At 40.0% G+C, this 27,876-nt stretch overlaps 2 protein-coding genes across 2 annotated transcripts in view; both read right to left on the bottom strand.

The window, feature by feature from the left end:
* The window catches only part of LOC134210896 (gamma-1-syntrophin-like), a 182,043-nt gene extending 154,408 nt beyond the window's left edge, over positions 1-27,635 (bottom strand). The window contains exon 1 of the mRNA XM_062687322.1: positions 26,565-27,635. The gene's annotated coding sequence lies outside the window, so the exon portion shown is untranslated. The remainder of the gene's footprint in view (positions 1-26,564) is intronic.
* On the bottom strand, positions 4,889-5,872 carry LOC134215165 (uncharacterized). Its single transcript, XM_062694408.1, has 3 exons — positions 5,755-5,872; positions 5,532-5,691; positions 4,889-5,477 (listed from the first exon to the last, which is right to left on the bottom strand). The coding sequence occupies exons 1-3, from the start codon at positions 5,824-5,826 to the stop codon at positions 5,008-5,010; spliced, it is 702 nt and encodes a 233-aa protein (XP_062550392.1). The 5' UTR covers positions 5,827-5,872; the 3' UTR covers positions 4,889-5,007.
* Positions 27,636-27,876: the final 241 nt, after the last annotated feature.

Genomic DNA, 27,876 nt, shown 5'->3' on the forward strand with positions numbered 1-27,876 from the left:
ACTTTTCATAGAAGGCCATGATACCCATAGTGTTATATACCAATCGACTCAGTTCGACAAATTGAGGTGATGTGTGTTTGTGTGCATGTTTGTATGTATGTGTGTGCGTGTTTGTGCGCAAAACGTCGCAAAAACTGTCATTCATTTTTTGGCATGCTTAACCGATTTGTTTGCAACAAGTTGCATTTGTTATTCGTACCAACATCGTCTTTTTATATCCGTATCGCGGAGAAAATTTATTTGCGATGCCTCTGAACGAATATGGAAGCATGATGGCCAGTTTTGGGCACACTAGAACCGGTTCCGGGACTCTAGCTGGGGACACATATCAGAATACCTTCAAATATATCATGAGGCATATCAATCATCAGCATTTTTTGCGAATGTTATATTGAAACTATTTTTAGATATCAATTTTGATCCATTTAAATTCATAGGAAACATCCCGGGACACTTGGTAACGATTCCGGAGACCCTGTGGAAGACTTGAATCCAGTTTTTGAAAAGAACATAGCATGCGACATATCAAACTTCATGATTCTTCATGACAAAAATGTAGGATAACATTTTTTTGTATTCATACTATTTCTGGCCACTTCCGGGAAATCCAGAGCTCGAAGGATTTGAAGTTCGTTTACAAGACTTATGTCCAACATCACAAAAGCTATTAGTTGTACACATATTTGGACTTTCAAAATCAGATAAAAAAAAAAACAATGGCGCGACGGTGCGGCGGCGTGGGTCAGCGTAAGCATATTTAGAGCATTAAAAACTCTCCGAAGCTCCTTCAGGAATCCATCTAGACACTCCTCCAAAAGTTCCTTCAGGAATTTCTACTGAAAGTTCCTCCAGGAATTCCTCCGGAAGTTCGTCCAGGGATTCCTCCATAAGTTCCTCCAGGAACTCCTTCGGAAAATTCTCCAGGAATTCCTTCGGAAGTTCCTCCAGGAATTCCTTCGGAAGTTCCTCCAGGAATTCCTCCGGAAGTTCCTCCAGGAATTCCTTCGGAAGTTCTTCCGGGAATTCCTCCATAAGTTCCTCCAGGAATTCCTCCGGAAGTTCCTCCATAAGTTCCTCCAGGAATTCCTTCATAAGTTCCTCCAGGAATTCCTCCATAAGTTCCTCCAGGAACTCCTTCGGAAGTTCTTCCTGGAATTCCTCCGGAAGTTCCTCCAGGAATTCCTCCATAACTTCCTCCAGGAATTCCCGAAGTTCATTTAGGAAATGCCCTGGAAGTTCTTCCAGGAATTCCTCCATAAGTTCCTCCAGGAACTCCTCCGGAAGTTCTTCCAGGAATTCCTTCGGAAATTCCTTCAGGAATTCCTTCGGAAGTTCCTCCAGGAATTCCTTCGGAAGTTCTTCCAGGAATTCCTTCATAAGTTCCTCCAGGAATTCCTTCGGAAGTTCCTCCAGGAATTCCTCCGGAAGTTCCTCCAGGAATTCCTTCGGAAGTTCATCCAGGAATTCCTCCGGAAGTTCTTCCAGGAATTCCTCCATAAGTTCCTCTAGGAATTCTTCCGGAAGTTCCTCCAGGAATTCCTCCGGAAGTTTCTCCACGAATTCCTCCGGAAGTTCCTCCAGGAATGCCGCCATAAGTTCCTCCAGGAATTCCTGCAGAAGTTCATCCAGGAATTCCTCTGGAAGTTCTTCCAGGAATTCCTCCATAAGTTCCTCCAGGAACTCCTCCGGAAGTTCTTCCAGGAATTCCTCCGGAAGTTCCTTCAAAAATTCCCCCGGAAGTTCCTTCAGAAATTCCTTCGGAAAATCCTTCAGGAATTCCTCCGGAAATTCCTTCGGGCATTCCTTCGGAAAATCCTTCAGGAATTACTCCGGAAATTCCTTCAGGCATTCCTCTAGAAGTTCCTTTAGGAATTCCCCCAGAAGTTCCTTCAGTAATGCCTTAGGAAGTTCCTTCAGTTCCTTCGGAAGTTCTTCCAGGAATTCCTCCATAAGTTCTTCCAGGAATTCCTACATAAGTTCCTCCGAGAATTCCTTCGGAAGTTCCTCCAGGAATTCCTTCGGAAGTTCCTCCAGGAATTCCTTAGGAAGTTCCTCCAGGAATTCCTTCGGAAGTTCCTCCAGGAATTCCTTCGGAAGTTCCTCCAGGAATTCCTCCGGAAGTTCCACCAGGAATTCCTCCGGAAGTTCCGCCAGGAATTCCTCCGGAAGTTCCTCTAGGAAGTGTCTCCAGGAATTTCTCCGAAAGTTCGTCCAAGAATTCCTCCATAACTTCCTCCAGGAACTCCTCCGGAAGTTCCCCCAGGAATTCCTTCGGAAGTTCATCCAGGAATTCCTCCGTAAGTTCTTTCTGGAATTCCTTCATAAGTTCCTCCAGAAACTCCTCCGGAAGTTCTTCCAGGAATTCCTTCGGAAATTCTTCCTTCCTTCAAGAATTCCTTCAGAAGTTCTTTCAGGAATTCCTTCGGAAGTTCCTCCAGGAATTCCTTCGGAAGTTCCTCCAGGAATTCCTTCGGAAGTTCCTCCAGGAATTCCTTCGGAAGTTTCTCCAGGAATTCCTTCGGAAGTTTTTCCAGGAATTCCTTCGGAAGTTCTTCCAGGAATTCCTCCATAAGTTCCTCCAGGAATTCCTTCGGAAGTTCCTCCAGGAATTCCTCCGGAAGTTCCTCCAGGAATTCCTCCGGAAGTTCCTCCAGGAATTCCTGCGGAAGTTCCTTTTGAAATTTCTTCGGAAGTTCCACCAGAAATTCCTCTGGAAGTTCATCCACGAATTTCTCCGGGAGATCCTCCAGGAATTCCTCCAGTAGTTCCTCCAGGAATTCCTCCAGAAGTTCTTCCAGGAATTCCTTCGGAAATTCCTTCAGGAATTCCTCGGGAAGTTCCTTCAGGAATTCCTCCGGAAGTTCCTTCATGAATTCCTCCGGAAGTTCCTTCAGGAATTCCTCCGGAAGTTCCTTCAGGAATTCCTTTGGAAGTTCCTTCAGGAATTCCTTTGGAAGTTCCTTCAGGAATTCCTTTGGAAGTTCCTTCAGAAGTTCTTTCAGGAATTCCTTCGGAAGTTCCTCCAGGAATTCCTTCGGAAGTTCCTCCAGGAATTCCTTTAAAAGTTCCTCCAGGAATTCCTTCGAAAGTTCCTCCAGGAATTCCTCCGGAAGTTCTTCCAGGAATTCCTCCATAAGTTCCTCCAGGAATTCCTTTGGAAGTTCCTCCAGGAATTCCTTCGGAAGTTCCTCCAGGAATTCCTTCGGAAGTTCCTCCAGGAATTCCTTCGGAAGTTCCTCCGGGAATTCCTTCGGAAGTTCCTCCGGGAATTCGTTCGGAAGTTCCTCCGGGAGTTCCTTCGGAAGTTCCTCCGGGAATTCCTTCGGAAGTTCCTCCAGGAATTCCTTCGGAAGTTCCTCCACGAATTCCTTCGGAAGTTCCTCCAGGAATTCATCCGGAAGTTCCTCCAGAAATCCCTGGAGGAACTTCCGGAGGAACTTCCGAAGGAATTCCTGGAGGAACTTCCGGAGGAATTCCTGGGGGAACTTTTGGAGGAATTTCTGGATGGATTCCTGACGGAGCTTCGGAGAATTTGTAATGCTCTAAATATGTTTACGCTGACCCTCGCCACCGCACCATCACGCCACCGCTGCTGGCTCAAGATTATTTATCACGCCGCCACCGATTCAATTCAATCGGCGCTTCAAGTCTTCCACAGAGTCTCCGTAATCGGTGCAAGGTGTCCCAGGATTTTCGCTATTAATCCATATGGGTCAAAATTGATATCTAAATTCAGTTTCAATATAACATTCGCAAAAAATGTCGATGACTGATATGCCTCATGATACATTTGAATGTATTCTGATATATGTCCCTCCATAGCTAGAGTCCCGGAACGAATTCCAGTGTGCCCAAAACTGGCCATCATGCTTCCATATTCGTTCAGAGGCATCGCAAATAAATTTTCTCCGCGATACGGGTATAAAAAGACGATGTTGACGATGAAACGAATGACAAACGTAAAAGTCAAAAATGTTCTAAACCCGACAGACCCCACTCGGATTCTGCATAAATCCGAAATCGTTGGACTGACTGATCGATCGATCATCTGAAACTATGATAATTTTTGGTTTATGTCTGAAAATTTCAAACAAATCGGTCAAAAATTGAATGAATTAGAGCAAAAACATCATCAAAATTTTGATGCGCAAAAGAGGTTGGGGCTGCAAAGGTTAATCAACCCTCTTGATTATCATTTCCCATTTCGGTATATCCTTTACTATTAAAGACGACCGCATACTCCACGTTCGTCTAATACTCTAATTGATCTCCTCGAGTTTATTAACAAAACTGCAAATGATGGACTATTTCTTTGTTTAACCACATTTAAAATGTATGGATGATAGAATATCATTAAAAAATGTGCAAACATATACTGTTCCGTCCCGTTTTTTTAACTTGCACATAGGACAGCAATTACATCACAGGACAGTTCGATGAAATTCCAGCAAAAATCAATGTTTTGTAATATCCCCATATTTGTCAATTGTCTATATTTGTTCTTATTCATCGCATCGCATTTATTTATACTTATTTTTACGACAAAGCCTTACAAAACCTTCCTTACGACAAAACCCAAAACTTATCCCCTCCCTCTCGCTCGCATACTCTTTCACACACACACACACACACACACACACACACACACACACACACACACACACACACACACACACACACACACACACACACACACACACACACACACACACACACACACACACACACACACACACACTGCGGCAATGGAAACGGTTTAGCTGGTCGGGGATGCAGTCCTGCCTCCCTCATTGGAGGTGGCCCCTAACCCAGCACTTCCTGGTCAACCCAGGATGTCTGTTGAGCAGATTCCCCCTCCATTGTTTAGGAAGAAAAAAAAACACACACACACACACACACACACACACACACACACACACACACACACACACACACACACACACACACACACACACACACACACACACACACACACACACACACACACACACACACACACAATTCAAATTACTTCTTCTTATTCATACGTTCCAGAATGTCCAGTTTTCTCTTCTTATATTCCAATAGCTGCTTATTGTATTCAAGCTCATCCTTTCTGGCTTTCTCTTTCCTTAGCTCACTTTCGATGCGTTGTCTGGCTTCGTCTTCTCTCAACTTATAACTTTTCCGCGCGTAGCGAGCTATTTCCCCCGTATGTTCGACTATCTTTTTTATATTTTCCGTTTGCTCAACCAGTAAGTCCAGACGATCATCCCTGGTATCTGTATTCCGCCGCTTGCGTTTCGATGAACGATTAACAGTTTTCTCAATATCCACTGTTTCTTCTGCTTCTTCGACTTCGTTGTTCGGAAGATGCCCCTGTAAAGTACTGCTAAGCAGTGGCGATCCAAAAGTTGTATGCTGATGGCGCTCTGGTTGTGATGTTGGTGGTGACCTTGCTTGCGGAGACTCACGGCGAGGCAGGCCATATGAAGTACCTAGAATACTTTTAAGTATATTACTCTATAACAAGACAATTTCCTTTTACATACCAGCATGATTAATCATTTTGTCCAAGGATAATAATTTAACTACCACTTCTTCCATTGGCGACAAAATTTTCATTGCATTCGGTCCGCCACCCGTAGCATTGGCTTCGCGTTTATTATGCGCCAACTTATTTTTTATACTGTTTTTGTAATCAGTCCAAACCTGCAAGTATAATAGATTAGATAATTAATAATAAAGTAAAAAGATTTGATATGTTAAAAAAACCTTTTGCCAGTCCTTTTCCGTGCGAGTCGGCGGTCCCAGACTGTTGAGGCGAACTGTGAGATCTCTCCACATATCGTCGTATGAATTGCGGTTTATTCAGGACGCTTCGCAGAATTTTAAACCCCTGGCCACCGCCGGTTGAGCCTCCATTTGGGTAACGAGCAAGTTAAACTGCTTTCGGTTAGTTACTCGTACTCTGAAACAAATTATTTTTACAATTAAATCAATATTTTTGAGCAGTTTTAAAAAAAACTTACCGTTTCACCTCCATATTTCACTTTTTGAACTGCTCTCGATTAGTTCAACGGTATCGACAAATCTCACACAGAAACGTCACTTAAATTAGACTTTTGTCGATGAACATCGACAACGAGAATACACTGAAAGTTCATCGGAGTTCATTCACATCGACATTAGTCACGGCATTCGTAAACGGGAATCGGAACAAACAGTCGAATCGACTAGTTTCGTTTCACACGTCACGCAGAATAAACACAAGTGCGTTAAATCTACAACTCAAACGCAGCAACCCATTACGTCCAATGATAACACGACATGTCAATATTCGAAGCGAGTGAAAACAGCATTGATTTTCTTCAAAAAACTGGTAAATATCTAGAAAATACTTTACTAAATTTTCGCCTGTGCACCAATAGTTGCGGTAGTGTTCTTATAGTTGCGAGTCCCGTAAGAAAACAATGGGATTCGCAACTATAGGAACACGAATTAAAAAATACCGCAACTATCGGAACAGTGTATTAATAATTGGAGTTGTTATTTTAGGACGGAATACATGGAATACATGCGACCGAAGCATTTTTCAAATAAAATAGATGGGGAACGCTTTTGAATATATATTCAAGGTAAGCGAAATGAAATTTCGTTTAATTCAAGGAAAATGAATAGTGTTGGAACGTGCTTAGTTCCTCCACTCTTGGATCATTTACCCTAGAAGATAACGGTCTACCGGTGCACCATGCATCGTAAGTTCGTCCAGTCACCATATACGGCCAAGACAACTTGTTGAGGGCCAAGACAACATTGCAGGCTGATACAAACGCACATCCTTGATTTCTAAGTTTTTTTTTTCAATTTTCTGGGAAGACTCTTTTCATTGCAATTTCTTCTTTCAAAAAAAGATCCGCCCTGCATTCACACTCACAGTGATTTTTAATACGTAACAAACGCTATCGAGGGGTTCTCGGATAACCAAGAAAACTTGAAAATTGGAAATACATATTCAACAAATAAGCGAAGTGATGAACTGATGAAAAAATCACGATAATAAAGTATAACAAAAACAAATAAGCGTTCATATATTAAGACAGATCTAGTGGCCTAAAAATGAGCAATCTTTGGGATGATCGGGTGGCCAAATCCGGCGCGGTGTAAACTTTGGTCGTAACAGGAATGGTAGACGTTTTTTCATGCCATTTATAATGCAAAGCTGTCAAAAAATTGCTAGTGATTATTTCTTTCTTAATTTATAGATAACTAATCAGTATCAGCATTTCTCCGACGTGTTGCCACAATTTTATCTGTGCCATGGCCTCCAAAAATCTTTTTCATCCGTACCAAACTCTTCAGCAATCTAAGCGGGCTTGGTAGTCATATGGCTACTGCTTCTGCCTCATACGCAGGAGGTCGTGGGTTCAATCCCAGGTCCGTTCCATTTTCCCACTTTGAATCTTTCTCTTTATTTCGCAAGTCCAATTCCAAGTCCATTTCCAGTTCTAGCAATCGCTAGAACTGGAAATGGACTTCCATACCGTTTCCATTACTATTCCTATACCTTCAATTTGAGTATTCTAACAATAATCTGCTAGAATTGGAAATGAATTATAGAGCTCGTTTCCTACATCCAATTAGAAATTCCATCAGTTACCTTCTCCTATCTATCACATTGGCAGCTCGTTAACCAAGACGGACCTCTGCCTCTCCAACCTAACCCAGAAATTCCAACAAATTCCGCATGAACTCGTGGCAAGTGCAGAGGTATATTCGGCTTGCAGTGGGCGAGTGATTGCATCATCATTTCCTCCCCCTTCCCTACATTGACTTGCATTCTGACGTGGCAGGCGCCAGTATGACCTAACAAATGAGATCACCAGTACTTGTACATTGAAGATGTGTGCTAGACCCAAGCAAACATCTGTTGGTTCCCTGTGCAAGAACAGCTGATCTGGTCATAATGGAGTAGCAACTACGAGCAGTCAATCAAGCTCAAGCTCAAGCTCGAGCGTACCAAACTCTTCAGCAATCTGTACCGAAATTTGTACCAGACATCCTGGAAAATTTATAGTTTTTGAGTTGTTGACGCTTGTAAGGCATTTCAAGCAGTAATGGACACTAACAATTAAGAAAAATCACTCTAATTTAGTATTAAAAAAGGCATACTATTCACGATACTATTGAAATGGTAAAACTGAACAGTATACAATTTCTTAGTTATGACTTGCATTTTTTGAATATTTGATGTATATGTGCTTGTGGCAACACTGCTCTTACGTACCTCCATAAATGGGAACCAAACAATGCAACTATCATTTGATTCATGATGGTCCGGCAACGACAACATTAATGAGTAATAGAATTTTAAAAATAGATTCAGCGTGAATTTTGTGCAAAAAAATAGATCTCGGCACTGTAGTGGTTAAGTAACACAGAGTGCCAATCAAATAGAGAAAGGAATAAAAAAAGTAATCTAATAACTAGTCGCAGTGGCACACCCGAACAGAATAAAATATTGAGACATTTTTTGGAAAACAGATTTGGTTTGCTCGGATTTTTAACCAGTTAAATTGTGAATGAGCTTGAGCTTGATTGACTGCCTGTAGCTACCTACTCTATTATGACCAGATTCTATTCCATTCTTGTACAGAGAACTAACAAATGCTTGCTTGGGACTAGCACTTATGTCCGAGAACTGATGATTTTATTCGTTAGGTCACACTGGCACCTGCCACATCTGAATGCAAGTAAATACGCAATGTAGGGAAGGGGGATGACGTGATAATGCAAACACTCGCCACGAGTTCATGCGGAATTAATTGAAATTTTTGGGTTCGAGGGGTAGAGGTTTGCCTTGGTTAACGAGGTGTCAATGTGCCAAGTTGAAGGTATAGTATAGAAATGGAAACGGTGTGGAAGTCCAGTTCTAGCGATTGCTAGGACATGAGAAATATAGAGAAAGATACAAAGTCGGAGAATGGAACTGACCTGGGACTGAACCCACGACCACCTGCTTAGGAGACAGAAAGCCATATGACTAAAGCCCGTCTTTGAACCGGATAAATTTTGAATGTTTGATAAACAACAGAACTTTTATACACAATATTCGTGCACTGGCGGCGCCAAATTTCCAGCTCTTAGAATTTCCTACAATATTCGAAGAAATATGATAACGGATCGATTTTCCAGGGAGTTTTCTTGGCATGCTGGTTTAATTTCAGTGTGCAAATGGGTTTTACTACTGCCCTGGACAGTAGTAAACAAAACCCTGATTTGACTCTGCAGTTAAGATTGTATGCCAAGAAAAATACCCAGAATTTCCTAATTGCAGTCGACCCATCAAAATCATAGTTCTTCGGATATTACTTCAGGAGCATCCGAAATATGTTGGAAATATGCCTTCAATAATTCTGTAGGAAATACCTCCAGGGATTAATTCTGTAAGCCATCCAGAATTTTTAAAGGAACTTCTGAAGAAATTTCTGCCATTCTTTTATGATAATTTTAGGTTTTTTTTCGGAAATTTCTTTTGGAAAGTCTTCGGAAATTCTTAGCATTGCATTAGCATTAGGCATATATAAGCATTAGCATTGAGAAATTCGCACAAATTCGTAGGTGGTACAATCCAAGACTATTGTATGACAGTAGCATAACTTTCATCCGTTACCACAGATATTGATTTGGGAATAATCAGGATCTCTTAGATAGAAGCGATGTACTCGCCAACAGTCGAGATCTGTCCTGGTCACGTCCTTGAGAATACTCATTTGGTTTGCTGGACACCTACTAAAGAAAGATGCAGAAAACTCTACGGCCCCACGGGGGACTATGGTATGGAAGGCATTTATAACATTAGGAATCGTTTTGGTAGAACGTGAAACGCAGGAAGAACGAAGATAGAAATACAAAATAGGAAAGAGGCGAGCCTTGAATTGAACCCACGACCTCCTGCTTATAAGGCAGAAGCGGTAGCCACTAGACCACCGAGCTCGTCTTGCGGAAGTCTTTGGAATTTTTTTTCTAAAATTTCACTATCTTTACAGTAACTTAAACATTCACAGCCTTTTTAATACGCTAAAAGTCTTAGTCGACTAAAACCAAACCGTGTAAAAAAACCTGAGTGTACTTTGAATGGCAACCAAGTTCTTTGACTTTTGAATCTACTGCATATTGGCATATTGGGAGAACGCGCGCAGGACATAATTCTACCGGCTCCGGATCTCCAGGAAATCCAGGAGGAGATTGGCCGGCTCAAGAACAACAAAGCCCCTGGGGTTGACCAACTACCAGGAGAGCTATTTAAACACGGTGGTGAGGCACTGGCTAGAGCGCTGCACTGGGTCATTACCAAGATTTGGGAGGAGGAAGTTTTGCCGCAGGAGTGGATGGAAGGTGTCGTGTGTCCCATCTACAAAAAGGGCGATAAGCTGGATTGTAGAAACTACCGCGCAATCACATTGCTGAACGCCGCCTACAAGGTACTCTCCCAAATTTTATGCCGTCGACTAGCACCAACTGCAAGGGAGTTCGTGGGGCAGTACCAGGCGGGTTTTATGGGCGAACGCTCCACCACGGACCAGGTGTTTGCCATTCGCCAAGTACTGCAGAAATGCCGCGAATACAACGTGCCCACACATCATCTATTCATCGACTTCAAAGCCGCATATGATACAATCGATCGGGACCAGCTATGGCAGCTAATGCACGAACACGGTTTTCCGGATAAACTGACACGGTTGATCAAAGCGACGATGGATCGGGTGATGTGCGTAGTTCGAGTTTCAGGACATTCTCGAGTCCCTTCGAAACCCGCAGAGGGTTACGGCAAGGTGATGGTCTTTCGTGTTTGCTATTCAACATCGCTTTGGAAGGTGTAATACGAAGAGCAGGGATTAACACGAGTGGTACAATTTTCAATAAGTCCGTTCAGCTATTTGGTTTCGCCGACGACATAGATATTATGGCACGTAACTTTGAGAAGATGGAGGAAGCCTACATCAGACTGAAGAGGGAAGCTAAGCGGATCGGACTAGTCATCAACACGTCGAAGACGAAGTACATGATAGGAAGAGGTTCAAGAGAAGACAATGTGAGCCACCCACCGCGAGTTTGCATCGGTGGTGACGAAATCGAGGTGGTAGAAGAATTTGTGTACTTGGGCTCACTGGTGACTGCCGAAAATGACACCAGCAGAGAAATTCGGAGACGCATAGTGGCTGGAAATCGTACGTACTTTGGACTCCGCAAGACGCTCCGATCGAATAGAGTTCGCCGCCGTACCAAACTGACAATCTACAAAACGCTAATTAGACCGGTAGTCCTCTACGGACACGAGACCTGGACGATGCTCGTGGAGGACCAACGCGCACTTGGAGTTTTTGAAAGGAAAGTGCTGCGTACCATCTATGGTGGGGTGCAGATGGCGGACGGTACGTGGAGGAGGCGAATGAACCACGAATTGCATCAGCTGTTGGGAGAACCATCCATCGTTCACACCGCGAAAATCGGACGACTGCGATGGGCCGGGCACGTAGCCAGAATGTCGGACAGTAACCCGGTGAAAATGGTTCTCGACAACGATCCGACGGGCACAAGAAGGCGAGGTGCGCAGCGGGCAAGGTGGATCGATCAGGTGGAAGATGACTTGCGGACCCTCCGTAGACTGGGTGCGTGGTTGGCGACGTGTAGCCATGGACCGAGCCGAATGGAGAAGACTCTTATATACCGCACAGGCCACTTCGGCCTTAGTCTGAATAAATAATAAATAAGCATATTGGCTATCATCACCCTAGATTTCATAAAATCAAACCTCATGATGACAGTTGCTCATGCAGGGGAGAATGACCCCATATGCACTTAAGGTGTAAAATGACTCTTACAATCATGCATACCTTTCTGTGTAATCTACATGTTTGCAAGATTTACTACTATTTTGCTCAACGATTGAGCCGCTTAATTTCCAGCTCATTTTCTATACACAATAGGAACGTGATAGAAAGTCATAACACTTCACTGCTTAGAGCGGAAGCTCAAAGTTGTAAGTTTTTAAAGTATCACATTTTTAGCTGGAACAAATACTGCAACAGGCTTTGAACTAAATCTGATCACATATAAGTTGCTTAACTGCTAGTTAGTTAGTTAGTTAGTTTCCATACAAGGAATAATTTGAATTGCAAAATTGAAATGACAAAAATTGAACCACTCAAGCACTGCAATTTTTCTCTGATGCAAATAAAATAAGAGCTGTACTTTTCATCATTCTCTTTACTTTTCTTTTTCGATCGTCGTTGTTTTGGAAAGCAATACCCCGCCACTTCCCCGGCACTTCATTAGTAGCTACACAGATGAATGAATTCGTCAGCCCATGGGCAGAGCACTCCATTACAGCGGCAATGCCAAAGTTGTCTATGCACATACATATTTATCTATTACGGACTAGCTCAGCCTCTCGCTTTTCACGGATCGGTAGGTCAATGCTGCGATAAGGAACGAACCATCGCCCCATGTGCCGACAGAGCCAAGTCTCCTATAGCTCCGACGGTATGAAATGGAGAATGAAAAATCAGCTGCTTTTTTATCGCTACTGGTCCACCCCATTCAATGTTGTTCACTCTCACTCTTCCCATTATCAGCAGCGCTGCCGACGGCCGTCAATGTCGAGCTGATAGCTCTCCAGGTGCTTTACTACCTGTCGGTGTGGGTAGGTACGTGCTTCTTGCACAAGTGGCTCAACCACGGCCGTCCATCGCATCGTGGTTCGGCATGTCAGCGCGATAGCAACACCACACAGTCGAGAAGTTGCTCTGCTTGACATAGCTGGATGAGTTGAATGCGACCAGCAATAGGATGGACCAGAATCATGGAACGCATCGTCGTCGTCATTTCTGGTGCAACACACGTTGAGAGATGTGTGCTGTGTTATAATCCAACCAAAAGAAAAGCGTACTAATGAAACGCTTGAATGGCGTATTTGGCACGTTTTCATTGATTTTCCGTCAGGCACGCTTATTTTGAGCTCAAATGGCATTGAATTATTGTCATTTGTATCAAACATGGACCCAAGGGACGCAATCGACATGACAACATGACATGTTATGGAGATACGTTACGAGGGCCTATATTGTTATGTTGATATCATTATGTATGTAAGTAATATTGTCTTCTGATTCTTCCGCACTGGCATTGCATATGTTAACTGCAACATTGCCGTCTCACAGACTAGTATTAATCAAGCATTTCCACAGTTTAATAAGTACGAGGTATGTATGTCAAGTTACCGTTTACACATTCGTACATTCTTACCATGGAGGACGTATATGTACTCCATACACTGGACAGCGAAATTCTTCATTCGAAAAAAAGCTTGCATGACTTCTGGCTAATGTAGGCGAACCTTCTATTTATTTGCGGCGTTGAACAAGGAGCGCTTTCTTACACTCAATTACTATGAAGTAGGTATTAGGTTTTATTAAAAAAGGGTAATATGACAAATATTCTAGTTTCTTTTTTTTTCAAAATTTTGCATGAGAAATTGTCTATAGTTGATTCAAAAGTATAAGATGTTGCTAATGTCACTTCAAATAAGTTAAAGGTAAATGATTACTTTGACCAAGCGGAATTTGCGGACAATTGACCTATTCGGCCAAATGACTTGTTCGTAGGCTGGCCATACGTACCGCATTTAACGGGGCAGTCCCGTTTTTAGACCTTATTGTGCTGTCCCATCGTAATCTAAAAAATCCTCAATTTGTCCCGTTTTTCATTGATTCTTCCAAAAAAAAAAAACAATATTTTAGGCAGGAATCTAAAACCAAATATAAAGAAAGTGGATGAAACCCATAAAATAGTGCCATTAGCCATTAAAAGCCATTAAAAATTTGACCAATTGCATCAATGAATTAAACGGAACCAATAACTTGGTAGGCAAGTACATCCTAAAAATCAGGTCAGACCTCAACGTCAAGAAAATGAAGCGCAGGGACAGACATTCTAATTTCCAGATTAAGTTCATTTACGTATTTTTTGCTTACGAAGGTGGTAATTCTGTTTTTTTTCAAATCTGCTCTACTCCATAATATTGAATCGATTAAAAACGATTGATTCTTTTCGAAACATTAGGAATCATTCAAAGTCTTCTTGAATAATTCTGAATATTTCGAAATCATCTACTGTAAAAAATCGACGACAATAAAAAAAATTTAAAACAGTTCGAGTACAAATCGAGTTGGGGGCAGTTTCAAACAGAGGGAACAATCCGGCGGAAATTTTCCGAGGGTTCAAGCTGTAAACTTGCTCATAAATTAGCCAGGATTTTTTTTACCTTTCGCGACGAAATTGCATGATTTCCGCCTTTTTAGAGAGCACATGGAAACAAAATCATTGGACAAGATTCTCGAGGTGTGAGGCTACTTTTAACGTAATTTAAATCAATTTCGATCACAAAGTGCTGTAAATTGATTGGATTTTACATTTGAGCACATGCGCCAACCACATTCATGGAAATAATTAAAATTACATTTTATTAATGTTCTTTTCTTGTTGAGATTCTTTTTATTCTTATTCGTAGATTTTCCCTCACTTATATTCATTAAAAAGGGTTTAGTACGAAAAATCTATAATCCCACCCTATTGCTCTCTTCGCATATGCCTTTTGATAGGATACTTTGACTATTTTTTGTTATTTTCAATTGTATAGGGTAAGGGAGGTATTTTGGATCACTTTAGGAGATGGCCGAACAATTTTTCGAATAAAAGTTGGATTTAGTAATAATGCTGGATCAATCCCCCAAGCAACTAAACAGTGGTGAATGCTTGGTAGGATTTGTAGGTAAAAATGTTGTAAATCCCACCGAAAGAACCAAACTATCATGAATTCTGAAGATATGTAAGATTTAATTTTGGACCACCTGTTTTTCTTTTGGACCACCTGTTGAACATATTTTGGACCACTCGAACAATTTTGTATTGCTTGTAAAATTATGTTACTATTAGATCAAGCTACTGATCTCCAGCATTTTCGGCGTTTATCCTTAAAGTCCTTGTTAAGCAATACATTTTTATAAGCACATTAAAGCTTAGAACAATATCTACCAGCTATGGGTATTGAAGCTATCATCAATTACAGTACCACTCGGTGCAGCATCGTCAAAGCAAAGCAAACGTTCTGTCCATAGCCGTGATGTACGTACCTGATTACCCCTACCCTGCCATATTTTTTGTGTGGTTTTCTAGATCTGTTCCATTTGTGTTATTGATAGTAGTGGGTTTGCTTGATTCTTCTTTGCTCCTTGCACGTTCTTTTCCAAACGATCGTAAGGAAATAATGAAAACAGTTACATGTTGGTTTAATAGACATTTTCCTAGGCTTACATCAATGAACGGTTGTTTATAAATGCGGTATGACAGTAATTTATGAATTGTTTGATACTAGAGAAACAAATGGTTGGTAAACACAAAAGTTTAAGAGATCTTGAACTAAAAATAAAGGTATGTCGAAAATATGTTCGGTTCAATGAAAAATGAACCTATTATCGACATGCCTCAGAATACTCATTGTTTTAAACTCACTATGTTTTTCTCGAGATATGAAACTGCTTCAATTAGGTTTTAATAAGTCAACAACATCATTTACGTGTTTTAAATCTATGTACAAATAAACTTACAGTTTTTGAAAGTTGATTACTTGGAAAATTCTTCATTATTTGTTATCGTCGATAACAAACACTGAAGAAGTTTCAAAGTAGGAAACGAAATACGTATCTGCTTGTTGATACATAAAAAAGTTAATAGTGGAAGTAAATGGAAAAATAATAGTCTTTAAACCTTATGGATAGTTTCTTTTTGGAATAAAGTTGAAATGTAGCATGCTTTATTTAGTTTTATGTGATATAAATGCAAAATTCAGCTAGGTGGTCCAAAATATGAGCCCGGTCCAAAATACAGCCGTTACCCTAGAATAGGAAAAGTTTTTGATATTGGTCAATAATAAAATCCATGTTTAAGAATAGATTAAAAATTCCCAAATTCCACATTTTTTTAAAAATATTTTGAAAAATGCGTTATTAATGTAAATAATGTTCCTTCGTGTTTTTTTCCGCGCTCCTTTGAAGAATGAATTATTTGTAGTATTTTTCCACAACTAACTTAATACAAGAGAAGGTTATCGTGGTAAATGATTCACTCTAAAAAATATCTCTTACTTTTTACCCGGAAAATGAAAATTAAGCTTATAAATTTTGAAATTTTCACAGCTCTTGAATTTTCTCACAAGGTTATTTGACATGTCCCGTTTTGCAAGTGCGTTTGTCCCGTTTTTCACCGAAATGACCTGGTCAGCCTACTTGTTCGTCCAAATGACATTTTTAGCCAGATGTGTTTTGGTTTAAAGTTTTGTTCGGTCGAATAACTTTCGGCGTAATAAGTTAGTCAAATGTATTTTGGCCAAATGTCTTTCGACCCAAAATAAAATTAAAAAATCACAAATTTATTTAAAAAAAACTCAGATTAATCCACCTAGCGGTGATGATGTCTTTCTCGCTCATTATAAAATGTATCGAGAAAAGTACTTTAGAGAGGTCAAAATTGCACAAATACGAAGCAATTAATGGTTTTGACTGTCATTAGACTTCTAAATCCTTGAAACAATTTATTTACGATTACAATCATCAGTTGTTTTTTGTAACTGCATATATCCGTTTTACACAATTTCGAGGAAACAACAAAAAACTGTTTTTGAGCAAATTGGCACCGATTTTTTGGAGTATTTCATGAATAGATTACTGGAGTTAATGTAAATTATTGGAGAAACTTGTCCGGTTCTTCTCTGGAGATTCCAAAGCTGGTGCTTCGGATGTTAGCAACCGCGGAGTTCATAGTATACCAAGCTAAACTGATGCTTGTATTCCTGAAAAAAATGGTATCTTTTGTTTGGAAAAGCTAAGTATCATGCACAGAAAAGATAAGTATCATTCACCCTTTTATTTTATTCCTGTTTTCATGTCTGCCATTGTTGCAACGTAGTTTAACATTTATTAAGCAGTGTGAACGTAAAGGTATCATTATATTTTGATTAAATTAAGTTCGAAATAGAAAATCAAAAGTGAAAATTCAGTTCGCGTTCAGTCGTGTTTTCTTCAGTAAGCAGAAAGATCGGCCGGTCTTCGAAAATTTTGTTCTGCTTTGTTCGGTTAGCAGAACGATCGGCCGACCGACGGAATCATGTTCTGCTATATGCGGTTGCGTAAATTATTGTCTATCCGGTACAGAGTTAGTAGACATTTTCTACCGAAGATAGATTTTTCTCAAGATACAAGTAAAATACCCGTCTTTGGAAATAATGCACTGTTTTCACCCAAAAAAAGCGCTAAATAACGCTTAGTTTAGTTTGACAGATAAAACTTTGGAAGAAAGTTCGGTTCGGAAGTCCATACTTCTAAATTTTAATTTGTAGCACCGACAATAATTAGTAAGTGAAGATTCAATTCGCGCCCAGTGGTTATTTTTTTTAATAAGCAGAACGATCGGCCGATCATCGAAAATTATGTTCTACTTTGTGCGGTTAGTGGAATCTTCGGTCGGTCCCTAGAAGAATCGTTTTGCTCACTGAGCAGATTGGTAAATTTAGATTTGTTCAACGGATAGTTGTTGATAGATTGAGGTTAAGAAATCGCCTGTAAATTACTTAAAGAATAAACTGTAAATAAAATCGATATTAGCATACTCTTTCGACAGCCGGCTGGCAAGAGTTTAAATAAAAACAGGTAAACAACATAGTCTGTGGGTCGAATTGCCAGCTTGAGGCAAACCTCCATGACCTACCTTACCCTACCCAACCACCAACTCCGTAAAACTTATGAGGGCGTCGCCAAGTCGGGGGCCTCTCGTTAAGTAAGTTCTACATCAACATTTCCTTTCCTATCCCTAGTTACGGTAAAGATGGGCGTGGCCGGGAGTAGTAATCCTCATGCTTATGCCATTTTTATCTTAGATTGGAATCAAGGGTAATTCCCACCTTGATTTCCGATAGCAATCTGGATAAGGATTCCATAAGAAACATGAGTATCACTAGTGTCCAATCTACGAAGTATACCGTAACAACGCTAACGCTAACGCTAAATTGGCACCGATTTTTTCGGTTTCTTCGATACAGATCAATAGTTTTTGGCAAACTCAACACACTGGTGCACTTCCAGGGAAAAAACTGTAAGCAGTACTCCATAATTGCTCTACAAAGGACGTGCACATGAGCAGTTTCTCAAAAAAAACGGTTCATCACTTTTTAGAAAACCAAGAATGTTGAAACGTATGCAGAAAGCATTTTTGACCAACTACATCCTATTTTAATTACTATTATGGTCTGTTTTACCATCATCGGATCATCGGAAAAGAGTAGAGAATTGGATTAAAGCTATGTCCATTTAGAATCCGGAATAATCAAATCATCTGTATCTCGGTAACGGATTGACGTAAAAATAAGGTTAATACATCAAAACAAGGGTAATTCACTGTACTTTAAGGAAAAATTATTGATACAAATAATTTCTTCTTGTTTCTAGTGAAAATTCACACCTTCTTCTTTATTCCTCTCATCAAAAGTTGCACACCTCCGGAGTCAACTTCCTTGGTACATTTGTTCCACATTTTGTTCATCTGAGTCGCGTCCCGAGCTGTTTTTCCACTTTTCCACTATTCTTAAGCTTCCGCTTTATTACTGCCCAATATGTCTCGATGGGTCAGAGCTGTGAGCAGTTGCGTGGATTTATGTTTTTTATCGATGAAATCTTCGTTATTATCGTGGTACCACTGGATGACTTCCCGGCTGTAGTGGCAACTCGCCAAATCTGGCCAAAACTTCACGGGACCTTTATGGGCTTTATGGAAGGTCGACCGCGGTTTTTGAGACATTCCTCCTTGTACAGCTTCGAGTCCATCGTCTTATTCGTCACAAACACTTAGGTCTTTGCCCTACAGTTGCATATCCCTTGCCAAAATCATCCGTTTTTTTTGCAAGTTTGTCCAAAACGCAAACTTAAACTTCGCAGGAACTACTCCTCGTGCCGTCACCATGTAGAATTTTTGGCTAGGAAGCTGTCCGAAATCCATTTTGACGTAGGTTCCACTGTCGATGAGCAGGATTATCAACGTGGGTGCGCAGACTTTTTTCTCTCCTTTCGGCTTCCATCTGGAATAATTTTTGACAAGCTGCCGGAAACTTTGTGAAATTTATACCACAGCAAGTGGGCGCCTACACTGAAAACCAAAAGTACCCAAAAGTGTTTTTTTTTTCACTCTAAACCGAAGTTTGGACCAATAACCCAAGTTTGAGTAATATGACTTTTCTGACATTATGTAGTTTGCCTTTAATCACATGTAAAAAAGTTTACCCAAAGCTGAGTTTATTTTTTCCAAAGTGCACATTGATCAACTCAAAATTGAGAATATTGAATTTACTCAAATTTGGCTTATTGGGCTGAGCAACCTCGGTGAGGTGTTTGCATCTTGCTCTAGTTTTGATAGCAATCATGGGAAAGAAAGGGAAAACTACCCAAATTTGGGTAAATTTTTTCTGCGATATTCTCATCAGTGCGTATATTGAACTCAAAGTTTGGGTTGATTTATCTGTCCGTGTAGGTAGACAAACCGCTGTAAAAGAATTCTTACGGCGGTCACTTTCCGTGCCGCTGCAATACAATAAATGATTCCGGATTCTAAATGGACATAGCTTTACTTGATCACTTTCCCTCAAAACCACAAACGATCATTATTGATGAAATTTATTCGTTAATTTAAGCTAGTGGTAGATAGAAGTGAAAACTAATTATGATTTTTCTGATTAAAGAAAACTCGTCATCTTCTAACTCACACACTAATTTGTTTCTAAAAAGACGACTGTGAATCGCTTACACTGATGTATGTACAACCAGTCCTACAAAAGGTTTTAAATTTCACCATCCGAGCCAGCGATTTTTGATTTTTTTTTAAATTTGCGTTGGCTGGTTTTTGGAACAATATTTCAAGGTTTTAATTATGTCTACGGAATTCGAATTGAACAAGAGTTATGAATAATAATAATAAAAAAAATCAAGATAAACAATTGAAACGCAATTGAAAATCGCTCACTTTTATAAACATTGCAATTTCAATTTCCGCCTTGCTTTAAAGGAATATTTCCGTGCCAAAGGTGCGTGACTTGGAAAAACCTTCAATCAGTATTTGAATCATTTGTTTGAGCAACTGCATATATCCATTTTACACATTTCCGAGAAAATTACAAGAAAAACTGTTTTTGAACAAATTGGCACCGAATCTTTAGATTTTTTCGATCAACTAGTTTTTAACAAAACTCAGCATCCTGGGGTACTTTCAGTTCGAAAACTGCAAGCAGTTCTCCATAATTATTCTCAAAGAAAAATTTCTACATACATTCCCGAAAACATTTTTTTTTCTTATTTTTTTGCCAGAATACGTATTTTTGGACGAAGATTCAGAATATATAAAATCTCATTTTGGCCGAAAATGTCACATATGCAGTTTGTCAAACAAACGGTTCATTTGTTTTGATATTCTATAGAGACTTCACTAGTTACGAGTTCACATTTTCTAATATTCATGGAAAAAATGCGTCACAGCGCAATAGAACTGCTATCGACAACTCGGCTTTGCTTATTCAGATCTCTATTCAATCGTGCTCGAAAAATGAGTTAGTTTATAATACCTAATATTCTGGCTAAAACTTGTATGATCATTTTCAATACAAAACAATGGGAGAGCATCGTCAAATGCAACTTGTTGCAATACATCGGTTAAGGATAAATGCCCGTAAAATGTAAGAGTTTTTGCATTTTGCCTTTTAAAAATTATATTTAATATAAACTTCTATAACCTTTTGAACCCATAGTGGGATCAGGCCAAATTTCATAGAAAATAATAGGACAGGATTGCCAGCTGAATGCAACTTGTTGTGAGCAAATCGGTTAAGTATAAGTGCCCAAAAAGTGAGCTACATTTTTCAACTAGTTTTTGGTTTAAAAAGATTGTATTTTAGCCATAACTTCCAAGCCCATAGTCCGATCCAGCTAATTTTCAATAGGAAACAATGGGACAGGATTCCCAGTCGAATGCAATGTGAGTAATCGAATGAGCAAATCGGTTAAGAGTAAGTGCCCAAAAAGTGAGCACACACACACAGACATCTCCTCAATTCGTCGAACTGAGTCGATTGGTACACCCAAAAAACAAAGCTGACAATTGGCCCTGACGAAAGCGAGAAAACAAAATGGGGACCGGCTGATGCTTTTTTATTTCACCCAGCAAGGGATATAGGACGTCAATTTTAAAATGCTTATTAAAGCGTTAAAACACATTTTAGCCTATAATTGTTCACCTTTTTGGATTAGAAATTTAATTTACTTTCATATAGGTAACACGAAAGTTGAATTATTTTGATTAAAAAAACATGTGTAGATGAAGAGCCTAACATGTAGTTTTTCAAAATTCTAACCCTACGTATTTAAAAAGTTTCAACATATCACTGTTAATAACGTTTTTAAAGCATTTTAAAATATACTTCCTATACTTCACCATGTTGAAAAACAGTGATTTCACGCACACATCCGTCGCCGCTAGATGGCAACAGCGCGGCTGCGTCAAAGCGAATTATTGTATAAAATCTGGGCATAGACAATGCTGTAAGCTTTTTACACAAATATTGTATTAAAATAATACAAATCTGTATTATTTTAATACAATATTTGTAAAGAAAGCTTACAGAATTGTATATGCCCAATTATTATACAGTTTCTGTAAGGTTCTTATGCAGAACTGTATAAAAATCTGCCATCCCCTGGTTGGGTGATATAACACTATGGGTCTCAGGGTCTTCTATAAAAAGTTTGGTTTTGAAGCGAATATATAGCCTTTACTCGTACTTAGTACGAAAAAAGCAAAGTCTCGCTTAACTTTTCAAAAGAACCTAAGTAACATTTTTCCATGAATTAATTTGAGTACTGCAATCAAAAGCTTTCATGTTTTTCTGTTGATTGCGCTATTTAAATTAATTCATGAAAAAATGTTACTTAGGTCACTTTGAAAAATTAAGCGAGAAGTTAGAAAATTCAAGCAAATCTTTCGGAATTCTTCTTAGGAATTCCTTCGAAAATTGTGTAAGTAAATAATTTTTTACATTTACTTTATTAAAGTGATTTTCAAGAAATTGTTTGTAGTTCATCACTTCGAAGGCCAAAACGGATTTTTGAAAAAGTTGCTAAGGAATTTTTTGGAGCAATGTACGAATGAATTCCATAAGGAATTTCCGGTAGAATTCCAGCAGAACTTATTAAAGGAATTCCTGAGGAAATTCTTAATAACTTTCTTATTGAAGTTTCGAAGTAATTCCAAAAAAATCACCCTAGAGTTTTTGAAGTAATTTCAGGAGGAATTACTGGAAAAACATCTCTTTGAAATTCCTGAAATAATTGCTGAAGAAATCCCTAAAAATATTCTAAAGGAATCTAAATTAATTACCAAAGAAACTCCAAAATGAATGTTTGAAGGAATTCCTAAAACAATTTTCGTAGGTTTTCACAAGAAATGTAATTAAGTATTTTCACAGAAATTTGCCAATGAATTTCCAAAGAAATTCCCATACGAATTTCAGAAGCACTTCCTGAAGGAATTCTTCGAGTAAATCGAGTAAGAGAAATTGAAGAATGTCGGAAACTCCTAAGAAAACTTCTGAAACACCGACATTTAATTTTGGAAGCAATTCATAGAGGAATTACTGCAGAGATTTCTTAGGGAATTGAAATTCTGATGGAGTTCCTGAAATAATTTCCGAAGGAATTCCTGTAGGATTGTATTCCTATAGAAGTTTTCGAATACATTCCTGAAGGAATCTTCGAATGAATTTCTTAAAAAATCTCATTGGATTTGAGTAAGTAATTTCCGAAAGATTTTTTTTCTTTTATGGCTCCTATACATGGTGGTGCAAAGGGCTGACTTGAAAGATCTCCATTCTGAGCGAAGTCCAGCCATCACTTTAATCTGTTGTCAGGTTAAATTTCGGACGACTTCTTTTATTTCTTCATTCAAGCTTCGCCGCCATGAACCTCTGGGTCTGCTTCTGCTGCGATTTCCCGCTGGGTTCCAGTCTAGACGTAGAGTGGGGCTGACCCAGCCCCACTCCCGATCCCGAATTTCTGTTGCTATCGGCCTCTATCGACGATGGAGCTCGTTGTTTAAGATCCAGTTGTGAGGCCACCAAGTCCGAATTAAATACCGCAGGCATCTGTTGATTAACACCTGCAGCCTTTGAGTATTCACCACTGATACACACCATGCTTCGCTAGTGTATAACAGCACAGATTTAACGATTGAGTTGAAAATTCGTGTATTGGTGCGTTCACTTATCTGCCTGTTTTTCCAGATATTTCTTAAACTCGCAAAGGCAGTCCTTGCTTTCTTGATCCGTGCGCTTATGTCGATCTTGGTACCGCCGTCTGACGCCATTTGGCTACCAAGATATTGGAAGCTTTCAACATTCTCCCCAGCTACTGTGAAACTGAAAGGGATCACCGTGTTTTCATCCAACGATTTGGTTTTGTTGATGTTGATGACTAAGCCTGCCTAAGAGGAGCACTCGGCAAGGTCGTTGAGCTTACTTTGCATACCTATCAGAGCACTGTTGAGCAAGGAATGAACCGTCATCAGCCATTTCGAAGTCGTTTGTGCTCTATGGTTATAGGCTGCCATAGCACCCGCGGTTTGGTTCACGGTCAATCGCACCTACCAGAATCTGTGCCTCGATGAGGCCGATGATTTTCTCAGTAATCCCCTTGCGTCTTAGGGCGCCCCACATATTCTCGTGATTGAGACAGACGGAAGCTTTTTCCTATTCAATGAATACCAAGTAGAGGGACTCTTGTAATTCGTTGACCTGCTCCAGAATGATACGGAGCATGACAATATGGTCGACACAGGATTTTCCGGCACGGAATACGGCCTGCTGCCGCCGGAGAGTCGCATCGACCTTCTCCTGAATCCGGGCTAGGATAACTTTGCATACAACATTGAGAACGGTGCACAGCAACATGATGCATCGCAAGTTATCGCATACAGTCAGGTCCCCCTTTTTTATCACCTTCACTAAGATACCTTGCGTCTAGTCAACCAGGAAAGTTGCAGTAATTCAGCGGATTTCATGAGGTCAGCTTTGGGCATCTCGGCTGATATGCGACTTGACGCCTAGGTATTGACGCGTGTTATACGTCGGATCCGAGACAAACCATGCCGAGGTGGTGGTGGCCTGGCTGGCAGTTGTTTGAAAAAGTTTTTTGAAGTGCTCGAACCAGCGGTTCAGCTGGTCAGTTGGGTCGGTCAATAGCTGATCATTCGCGTCTTTCACAGGCATCGCCCTGCTTAAGCATCGTCAATTCCTTAAGGAATATCCTAAGGCTCCCCTTGAATTTTTTTTTGATGGAATTTTTGTAGGAATTATCGAAGGGATTTGCATTTACGAAGGATTTTTTGAAAGAATTCTTAAAGAAGTTTTAGAATAGTTTACTGAAAGAATCTCCGAAGGAATACCTGGAAAACGAGGTTCCTGAAGAAATTTCTGAATGATTTATCGATTTATTTCCTGGAGGCACTACCTATTTGTCGAAAGAATTTCTGGAATGGAAAAAATATGGTTAGATATTCCAAGAAATTCTGCAATCCTGACATATTGGATTTTTTTCCCTTGACATGCAGTCCTAATTTCAGATTAAATCAGGATTTTTTACTACCTTGTTTTGACTTTGCTATTAAGGTTGCATGTCAAAAAAGCCCCGCATAATATCGAAATAACTCGAGAAGTTCAAGAATTGGAAGTTACTGGAGAAACATTTCAAAGAATTACTAGAAGACTTTTCAACAAATTACTAAACAATTTTTAGATTATATCGCCAGATTGACTCCTCCATTTATAGTTTTTTTCTGCCGACGCCATCAATGCAGAAATTATGTCAAACTGCTGGTGCCCCACCATCATCTGAGCTTTGGCGCCGCCAGTGCCGATATATGAGTTACTGCAAACAAATCAATGTGAGTTGTGCTGCTATACAGATGGGATCAGGGGATAATAGAGTAGCTTATTTTCTTATGGAACGTACACACGGTCAAGTAGTTTGACCAACATTGACTCCACCTCTCGTTTATGCAATCGTCCATCAAGTTTTACCAACAGCGGCACGAACAATCAATTTATTCGACCACACACGAACGACCGAAGCGCCAACCATCAAAAAATATGGGGTTTGTGCAACTTCACTACAAATGCTCAAACATGTTCGGCAAACCTTGACTCCACACCCGACAACTCAAACCAAAATCAAACCGTTTTATTTTTTTTCAACCGAGCCGCCAACTGTCAAATGGTTGGTCGAACAACTCCACACACGTTCAAACAAAGCAGCAACCGAAGCGTTTTCTTGGAGGCGGAGTCAATGTTCGTCAAACTGCTTGACTGGTGTGTACGTTGCATTACGCGCAATACACAAACATCTGATTGGAAATTGGAAGACTCAGGAAAATCACTAAACTAGTTCTATTAGTTTTAGCGTGCTCCTGTTTAAGTAGCATTTGTAAAATGTGCGATTTTGGGTTGATCTGTGTCAATTTAATGATAACATTATTGCCAACCAAAAAATTACTAAAAACAAGCCGATTTATCTTTTATTTCTGTGGTAATGATTATTATTGATATGGGTTCATGTTATGAAGTCAAGGAGCAGTAACCCAAATTGCAAACTTTCAAATTGTAATTTAAAATCAAGTTCAATGAATGCAAAATGAAGTCAATATATTTCTCAAAATTCATATGATATATCTTAAGGTGAATTGCGTTGGAATATAATTCCAAAACTACAAAGCCTTTGCGCACTAGTAGCATACACAAAAAATGGGTTCCAGATGCGCTAATCGCTTATGAATTGTCATTTGTGCGAGGAAAAACGCGAAGTGAGGGTTATAACGACCATTGTAGAAGCCATTTTTGGACTCTGTCGTGATTGCCCTTAAATGCAATGTACTTTACTTTAATTTCAAGTACTTCAAACCATTTTTGAGAATTCTCAAGTATGTACGAATACACTGAAGTTACTTTTGACATTATAAATTAATTTCTGGTTTACCCTAACAACTTGCCGTGGCGTTAACCAAATATTTATTTAAAACCTTCAATAATATTCCACGCAAAATGCAGAATTAATAAATCAACGCACTTAAATTGCATCTTCATCGCGACAAAGACCAATGCTGCATGGACCAGTAAGAGTTGACCCAGTTCATCCCAAAAAGGAAGCTTGCTACCCTCACTGCAGTACATTCTTGTGCAGCACAACCTCTTGCTATAGACTGCATCTGAATGCAATGGTGCTCATATGAGTAAATTATTTTCAAGGGAGGTGTCAACATATGATATGCACCCGTGGTAGGCAGTTGCTAAAAAGCGACGAGAGGGAACCAGTCAGAAGACTAAACAAGATGCAATCACGTTGCACGCCGTCGTCGTCATCGTGCGGTAGAATAAAAGCATGACCTACCTTGAAAGGGCACAGCTGCTACGAATCTGCCTTCCGTCTTCGCCAGGTTAAAGCTTTTGCTATCGCGTTGTTCGTATCGTATCTGTAGAGTGGCAAACTGCAGCCTTCAGTCCACTTCGAGTTCACTTTTGTTTATTCTTTCCTCTATGGCTTCCAGTACTAGTAGAAGGTCGTACTGAGTGGTTAATCCAAGCGATCAACAAAGCAGCGACGACTAGCAGTTGGTTTCACAATTCACTCAAACCCAGCATCTCTCGGTGCTTGTGTATTCTTCAGACTCGACCCATCCAAGGTAAGCAGCTTTGATTACCCCTCGAAAAAACTTCAGCCATTTATTGCCAATTGATCAATTGCATAGCATTACTTTGAATTAGGTTCTCACTGTTAGGCCACACTTGTTTTATGGCAATTTCTCTTCATTCGTATTTTAGTGCTCACATATGCACCGCACCCAAGAAGACGTTTTTTCTAATTTCACTGTTTTTCTTCGTTTCTTATGGAAAATAGTCACTTTTCTTTACGATTGCAGCAGTAACACATAATGCAACATCCTAAGTTTATCACAACGTATCAGAGGCGTAATTCCTTTCGTTTTCCCGGATCGCTCCCTAATACGCACCACACTCACCAGCTGAAAATACCCCACAGTACGAATCGATTTTTCCCAGTAAACCACTTTTGCTGTGTTGCCCAATCTACAACCTGCTTATCACTACCGTATTCTCTCTGGTCGTAAATGTGGAATACTCCTCCACTTGAGAGACACTTATAATATTTTTTTCCTTTTGTGCTATTCTGAATTCCAGATGGAAGAAACGTGTCTACATCTGGACTTGACTTACATCTGTAAACGCGAATAATTGTTCTCGAGCATCTATCCAGCCTCAAGACCTATCCCTACAATGGAAAAACTGTATATACAAATAGCTACCGAAAAAAATCTGCTCCACTACTGGAAGAGAACACTGTGGGGTTTGTCCCGTAATATCCCGAAACGTTCCAGCGACCGTTCAGCGAAACGCACGCAATGCCAATGAGCACAGAGAGAAATGTGCAGCCACTGTGAACCGCCTCTGCATGGCTGCTACGCGAAAAGTCATAGCCGATACCTACGCTGGCTGTCTCGGTTCCTAGCTGTTTCCACGCGAGCAGCGTGGCCCAGAGTGCGAGCATGCGGTTGGATTCTCTCCACTGCTGCAACCTCTCCGAGCGCGCGCGGCATGGCTGCTGGTCAACCAGCAGTCAGTGTTTTGAACGGTGTTTACGTTTTGCTTAGTGGTTCTGACAGTTGGTAAACTCCTATTTTCCTAGA

This window comes from Armigeres subalbatus, chromosome 2 (assembly GCF_024139115.2).
Source record: "Armigeres subalbatus isolate Guangzhou_Male chromosome 2, GZ_Asu_2, whole genome shotgun sequence".
Classification (NCBI taxonomy): Eukaryota; Metazoa; Arthropoda; class Insecta; order Diptera; family Culicidae; genus Armigeres; species Armigeres subalbatus.